Raw genomic sequence first — 7,422 nt, 5'->3', positions numbered from 1 at the left:
TAGACGGGATTCATTTATCCATCACAGGATGGAGTCCTCATTGCCATTCCCATTGTCTGCTCTCTGCCGTTCCAACCTCAGAATACCCACCACCCTCTGCTGCCCCAGTGGATCTCTGTCAAATTCTTGTAGAGTATCATGACCTCTCCCCGGTATTCAGCAAATACTTGGCTAACTCTCTAACCCCCCACCGCCCGTACGATTGTGCCACTGACCTCTTGCCGGGAGCTCCACTTCCCACCAACCGCCTCTACAATCTCTCGCGTCCCGAGAAGAAGGCTATGGAGGATTACATCCGCGACTACAGCAAGGTCGCCATCCCTCTCACCAGGCTCACATCCAACAGCTCCCCCTTTCAGTGGACCCCGGCAGCCTCCCAAGCACTGTTGCCTCCAAGCTGCGCGTGGGCGCAATTGCGCAATGCTGATGTGGTCTCTGCGCACAGACATTCTGCATTGCGCACAAAAAATAAAAATCCAACCTGAATTGAAAGTATCACATACAACTATTCAGTCTGTGCTATTTTGCAATGTGATTCAATGAGTGAGGGGTGACTGGCTGCTACATCCAATGGCACAATTCACATACGTACTTACACAGCCTGTCAACGTTGCTGACAATGACAGCGTCCTTATGCGCCGCCCGCCACGCTAGCTAGCAAAGCGGTCTGGTCAACGCAGAGTGAAGACGAGCTAGACACACTGCTTATGTTTACCCTTGATGATAATGGTGAAACGAACGGGCAGTGACATATCCTCAAACCAAGCCAAAGTAAAAAAATAAATGCTGTTCTTTTAAGGTGGAATGGCTGTCGGAGTGTGTGCAAATAGAAGACAAAGCGGTGAAACTCGACAAGAATTTCTTTTTCGAACGAGAAAGGTCTGGTCTGCAAAAAGTGTTACGAAGCCAAAGTAGCAAGCGAGTTTTCGGAAGGAAAAGTGTGAACAGAATGGAAGCTGGACTACCTCAAGCGTCACATTCAGCACAAAAGTCATTTGAAAGCAGTTGGAATTGTACGCAGATCTAAGATCGGAATGGGGATCGGTACTTTGTTGGGGGAGAGCGCCAAAGACAGAGAGAAGAGGAATGAGCTGACACTGGTAAACAAATCGAACCCAGAATTCTCGACAATATTATGCTAGCCATCAACATGAATGCATATCTGCTGTCGGTTCACCAAATTCATAATCACATGGCAAAGTACCTGAGTATACCAGAAAGCTGGCGTAGCAAAAATTATGTCTTTGGATTTTTTAATTCAATCAATCAAATAGTGCAGGATGTGACGGTGTGTAATGTTAAAAATGCTCTTTGGCACACCCTCATCATAGATGAAGGCACAGACATTTCTGTGCACAAAATGCTCGTTCTGTATTTTAAACACAGGGAGGAAAATAATGTTCCACCATAAAACTGTGTTTGGCAGCATAATTCAGCTGTCAGCATGCACTGCTAAAGATATTGTGCAGGCAATAATTCAGTTTTACACTTAAATAAAAGTGTTCCGATGGGAATGTAAATGCTGTAATCTGATTGTTTTAATAAATCCTTGTAACTTCAATGGATGTGACACTGACCTGACCACAGTGCACACGTCTGATGTTGCTCACAGAGGTCAAAGGGACCGCTCTGGGGCTTAGTGTGTTTGCTTAGACACAAAAACATGAACATTGCTCCCAAGCATTCCGTAAATTCAAATCACTATTCACCAATGCTCCCATTCTGCGCCACCCTGACCCCTCCTTCCAGTTCGTGGTGGAGGTTGACGCCTCAATCTCCGGAGCTGGAGCTGTCCTCTCACAGAGAGACCCCACGACCCAGAAACTTCACCGATCTCCTTTTTTTCCCCCGTCGCCTATCCCCAGCAGAGAGGAATTATGACGTTGGTAACCGAAAACTGCTGGCCATAATATGGGCCCTGGAGGAATGGAGGCACTGGCTGGAGGGGACTGAACAACCATTTCTCATTTGGACCGACCACAAAAACCTCACTTACCTCCATTCTGCTAAACGTCTCAACCCCGACAAGCTCGCTGGCCAATATTCCTGAGCAGGTTCAATTTCAGTCTCTCCTTCCGTCCCTGTTACCGTATTCACGCACCACCCTCCAGCTCAGCAGAACCTGAACCCATTCTCCAGTCCTTCTGTTTCATTGGAGCAGCCACATGGAAGATTGAGCAGGTGGTCAGAGGCTCAAAAGAACCAACCTGATCCCAATAGCGGGCCTCCAAACCACCTGTTTGTACCGGAATCTGCACGTTCTGAAGTCCTACAATGGGCCCACAACTCTAAACTCACTTATCACCCTGGCATCACCCGTATTACCCAGTTCATCCAGCAGCACCTCTGGTGGCCCAGCCTCATCAAAGACACCCGAGAGTTCGTAAAAGCCTGCTCCTTCTGCGTCCGAGGGAAGTCTTCACACCTGCACCCACCTGATCTGTTGCGCCCCTTGCCAATTCCAAGCCACCCTTGGTCTCACATCGCTGTGGACTTCATTGTCAGCCTGCCCCCGTCAGAATGACTATCATCAATCGCTTTTCCAAATGTGTCCATAATGTGCCCCTCCCCAAACTCCCGACCGCACCGGAAACTGCTAACCTCCTTGTCTTGCATGTGTTCAAACTCAATGGTATCCCCATCGACAGTCTCCGATCGAGGTCCCCAGTTTTCTCCTCAGGTCTGGAAGAAATTCTGCAAGGCGGTGGGCGCGGCAGCCATCTTATCCTCGGGTTATCATCCGCAGGCCAACGGCCAGACGGAGCGGGCCAGTCAATCCGTGGAGTCAGTTCTCCGCTGTGTGGCCGCCCGCAACCCCTCTTCATAGAGTGCATTCCTCCCGTGGATCGAATACGCCCCCACTATTCAAAGTACAGGAGCAGGCGGTGGCAGTTCCAACTGTACAGGATCACCTCCGGAGAGTCCGGGCGGTGTGGGAGGACATCTGGGCGGCGTTGACCCGGTCCGCGGCACATAACAAGCAGCTCGCGGACCGTCATCGCTCCCCTACGCCCGAATACATTGGTCCTTTCCCCATTACTAAAATCCTCAGTCCCTCTTCCGTCCAGTTGAAACTTCCCCAGTCCTTGAAAATTCACTCCACGTCCCATGTCTCTTTGCTTAAACCTGTCTCCACCTGCGGCCTGAGCCCTCCGGCCGAACCCCCCCCAACCCCCCGGATTATCGACGACCATCCGGGCTTCACAGTGTTGCGTATCCTCGACGACCTAGGGGGAGAGGGTTCCAGTACCTGGTCGACTGGGAAGGGTGTGGGAGGACATCTGGGCGGCGTTGACCCGGTCCGCGGCACATAACAAGCAGCTCGCGGACCGTCATCGCTCCCCTACGCCCGAATACATTGGTCCTTTCCCCATTACTAAAATCCTCAGTCCCTCTTCCGTCCAGTTGAAACTTCCCCAGTCCTTGAAAATTCACTCCACGTCCCATGTCTCTTTGCTTAAACCTGTCTCCACCTGCGGCCTGAGCCCTCCGGCCGAACCCCCCCCAACCCCCCGGATTATCGACGACCATCCGGGCTTCACAGTGTTGCGTATCCTCGACGACCTAGGGGGAGAGGGTTCCAGTACCTGGTCGACTGGGAAGGGTATGGGCCGGAGGAGTGGTCTTGGATTTCCCGGAAGCTCATTCTCGATCACACCCTTTTGGATGACTTCTATGCGGCTCACCCGGGGAAGCCTGGCAGGACGGTGGGTGGGTGCAGAGGGGGGTACTGTCATGTACTGCCCTGCACTGCCCTGCAGTTCCTTTATTGGAGCTTGGATGCCGCTTTGCGTCCTCTCTCTCTCCCCCCTCCCCTCTCTGTTTCAGCACCTGTCTCCAATCAGCCTCATCACCACCTGCATATAAGCCTGCCTGTTCCTGGAAATCCTCGCCAAAGTATTGCAGTTACTTCTCGCGGTACCACAGCCCACTTGATTCAAGTAATCCACACTATTCTTCGTTCCCTTTTTTGACTCCTGTGTTGCACAGTTACCCCTGTGTATTTTTGACTCCTGTGTGTTTCAATTTGTGTAGGAGCGTAATCCGTTTGAAAGAAAGACAGCAGCTTGTTCATGGTCTGTCCATTCTGGTTTAGGATGACACCGTAAGCGGTGAGAACTAAGATGGTCACTCTTAGCGTGTTGCTTAGCGACCGGGGATTGGTTACTTGTTTAGCCATGCCTTGTCGTGTGGATAGTAATCTCGGGCAGGATTTCCCGAAGTTGTGTTTAGTACTTAGGTTACCAGCGTCAACGGTGGGGTCGCTGTGGATGTGTTTTATTTCAGTCGTTATGTTATTGGTTTGTGGCAAAGCAGCGCGTTTGGTTTCATCTGTGCCTTGGTCGAGCATCTGAGTTGGAGGACTTGGTTTAGTCGCTGTTGTAGCGAGGATGAGGTCATGGAGGTTGGACCTGCTTGACCAGTCCGGTCTCACTGTGTTGACCCTTCTTCGTTCCGTGCATGGTGTATAGTGGGCGTATGATTGTGTGAGTACAGCATTGACAACATACGATAGACACTTACTTGGGGTGATTGAAAATTTAATATTGTATTCTTATCGCCGGGTCTGCTCAGAGTGACACGAAAAAAAAAAAAAAATCTGGCGACATTAGCTGTCACTCAAAACAAATTAGCCAACGACGACGCATTCCTCATAAAGCCCACCCACCCGAGAGGTTTGTGCCAAAAGTCACACACACAGACACGGAAACGTATGCGAAAAAAATAAAAACGCAAGTGAAAAAAAAAACCGCAAACGCCAAAGTCGTCATTGCGAGAAAAATAAAAATTGCCAGCTTTGCGGCATAAGAAGTGTTGTGTGAATCTTTGCTGCACGTTTGTGGTTGAAAAGGTTTTGTGTGCATCAGTGAATGTTCAATAAAAAGTCCAAAATTATCACAAACAAAAACTGCTCAAAAGTCAATGATCTTTATGTGTTCAAAAGTGTAACTATAAATCGAACCGTTTGAAATCTCAGACCAACTAATAGACTGAGGAGTATCTGCAACATTTGCACAATCAACACTGTCCCAGATTATCGCACAACTCGCTTGAAGTCTCGGCGCCCTTTGCACAATGGTCGTTGCACCAGGACTATTGCAATATTAGTCTTTCGAACTGCTCTAAGTGCGAGAGGACTCTGCATCTTTTTGCACAATTGTCCAAAAAATACAAAATTAAAATAAAAAAATGTATCGTCATTACCAGATAACTAGCAACCCAAATTCCTTGTGTGTTTTTTGGACATACTTGCCAAATAAAGATGATTCCGATAACTAAAATTGTCATCATGGACATTTTTAAGAGCAACTGTAATTGAATTCAACATTTTCTAATTCAATAAATTGTAATGACATACATGTTGTAATTAAATCACGTCATCTTGTTACATGTTACATACATTAGTTACTGCCCAACAGCGATCACACTTGAAGCCATTCCTGCAAAAACAGAATTACAAAGCTCGGTATGTTCTCGACTGAAAGACTGCTGTGTGCTCGCTTTCAAATGATAAAACGAGACTTTGATCGAGTACTACATTCAAATCTGCAAATACGTCTACAATTTTAAATTGCGGCTTTCGTTGGTTTTGTTTACTTTTTGCGCTCACTCAACACATGAACGGCATACCATTGGAGGACACATGATTAATCCGTACAGACCTTTGGAGAGAATTCTGGCAATTGACTGAGCAAGGGAAGGTTTTTCTGCCACCATCAAAACGGTCCTCATTTTGGAGTCGTCAACATAAATTTAAAATAAGACACAAACAGTTAGTGGTGCCAAATCGTTCCATTGATGGCGACCCTCGTCATTAGCTTCTTCTTCTTCGTGTATGACTGGCAGTTGGCAGCCTCCTTGAAGATGCATTACTGCCACCTGGTGGGCCGGGGTATGAAACCGACCGACCAGGTTTCAGCCGCGTTATTCCTGTTCATTTCGTCATGGTAAAAATGACAAAATCATTTTTCGTCTATATTTAGCTACTGATTACACGAGGAGAAGCTTTTCAAGCCACGAGCTCTCAAAACGTTCAGTTATGTCGCGCTTTTTAACAATATATCCAGTGGCACTATATAACGTACCGCGCGGCGCTTCCTTCCGTGTTGTTGCATGTCACGCCACGATTGGCCGAGCGCGTCTCCGACATTTTTAACCCGGCACTTCCCTCGCAGTCAAACCGCCGCAGCACAAGACGTGAAGATGGAGAGCAGCTCCTCGTTCGTTGTCAAATCGCTGGTATTTTGCCTATTGTGGTCGCACTATGAGGCAAGAGAGACGGAGTTGAAAGGGGTCACCTGCGGTTCACTGGTGAAGCTCCTGAACACCAGACACAGCGTCCGTCTCCATTCCCACGATGTCAAATATGGCTCAGGTGAGTTCATGTAAAACTCTATATATATATATATATATATATATATATATATATATCTGATGCATAAAGCTAAATTGTTGACATCCGTTTTCCTAGTTACCTGTTCAGTGTGGCGACTATAGGTCAAAATAGGTACATGCTGCTTCTCACTGTCCTGCTGGGTTGGGTTGACGACCAATGTTCTGACGCCACCGTGTCTGTCCTCCTCCACGGTTTTACACAGAATTTCTATCAAGCACGTTTGTCGAGGCTGGTGCTGGAAGAGCTTTGGATTTGAATCCTGATGATAAAAGAATCCCTCTGTTAATCGCAACAGTGTTCCACTTCTGGGAGAAGCGACACGATCCCAGGATCCATTCAGATGTGAGGGTGCATTTAAATATAAAGGGTCCTCTGAAATGTGCATAAGTCACTGTAATCACATCTGATGTGTCAACTTGGCTAAATGTCAGAAAACTCTCATCAATGATCGCCCCGAAATTCGAAATGGTACTGATGCCCCCCCCCCTTGCTCGTGTGAAAATATCAGAACGATCGCCCAAATATTATGGATTTTAGGAAAGGTAAAGTGGACATATTTTGCAAAACCAACTTTTTCGAGTATTTGGGGTGTAATACAGTGGGGCAAAAAAAGTCAGCCACCAGTTGTGCAAGTTCTCCCACTTAAAAAGATGAGGGAGGCCTGTCGTTTTAATCATTGGTATAGCTCAACTATCAGAGACAAAATGAGAAGACAAAAATCCAGAAAATCACAGTCTGATTTTCTTTAAATTTTTTAAATTGTATTTATGTATTTTTTTTAAAACAATGTATGAGCAAATTATGCAAAGCAAAGCAAATGTATTTGTGAAGCGCATTTGATACACAAGGTAACTCAATGTGCTTTACATTATTAAAAGCATTTGAAAACAAAGACGAAAAACGGCCTATCGATATTTTAAGACAAAAGAGAAAAATATAAATTAATAAAAGTAGAATTAAAACGGCATTCAGTGCAAGAAATACTTAAAAGTGGAAGTGCTCTAAAAAGCATGAGGGGGGGGGGG

At 46.8% G+C, this 7,422-nt stretch overlaps 2 protein-coding genes across 5 annotated transcripts in view; one reads left to right on the top strand and one right to left on the bottom strand.

Moving 5' to 3' along the window:
• Positions 1-5,900, bottom strand: part of top3b (DNA topoisomerase III beta) — a 95,132-nt gene extending 89,232 nt beyond the window's left edge. Inside the window, exons 1-2 of one of the 2 annotated variants that reach the window (XM_061673140.1) lie at positions 5,664-5,701; positions 216-450 (exon numbers count right to left, since the gene is read on the bottom strand). Coding sequence is in view for 1 of the 2 variants with exons in the window: in XM_061673139.1 (XP_061529123.1) it covers positions 5,664-5,733 (70 nt within the window). In the remaining variant the exon portion in view is untranslated. Of the gene's footprint in view, positions 1-215; positions 451-5,663 lie in introns of both variants that reach the window. The other variant, XM_061673139.1, reaches the window with a different exon arrangement.
• A 14-nt stretch (positions 5,901-5,914) lies between these two features.
• sdf2l1 (stromal cell-derived factor 2-like 1) overlaps positions 5,915-7,422 on the top strand; it is a 13,401-nt gene continuing 11,893 nt past the window's right edge. For all 3 annotated transcript variants that reach the window (XR_009768356.1, XM_061673143.1, XM_061673142.1), the window contains exon 1: positions 5,915-6,376. Coding sequence is in view for 2 of the 3 variants with exons in the window: in XM_061673143.1 (XP_061529127.1) it covers positions 6,115-6,376 (262 nt within the window). In the remaining variant the exon portion in view is untranslated. The remainder of the gene's footprint in view (positions 6,377-7,422) is intronic.

Source organism: Phycodurus eques, chromosome 3 (genome assembly GCF_024500275.1).
Source record: "Phycodurus eques isolate BA_2022a chromosome 3, UOR_Pequ_1.1, whole genome shotgun sequence".
Taxonomy (NCBI): domain Eukaryota; kingdom Metazoa; phylum Chordata; class Actinopteri; order Syngnathiformes; family Syngnathidae; genus Phycodurus; species Phycodurus eques.
The sequence above is the reverse complement of the archived record's forward strand: the minus strand, read 5'-3'. Positions and strand labels throughout refer to the sequence as shown.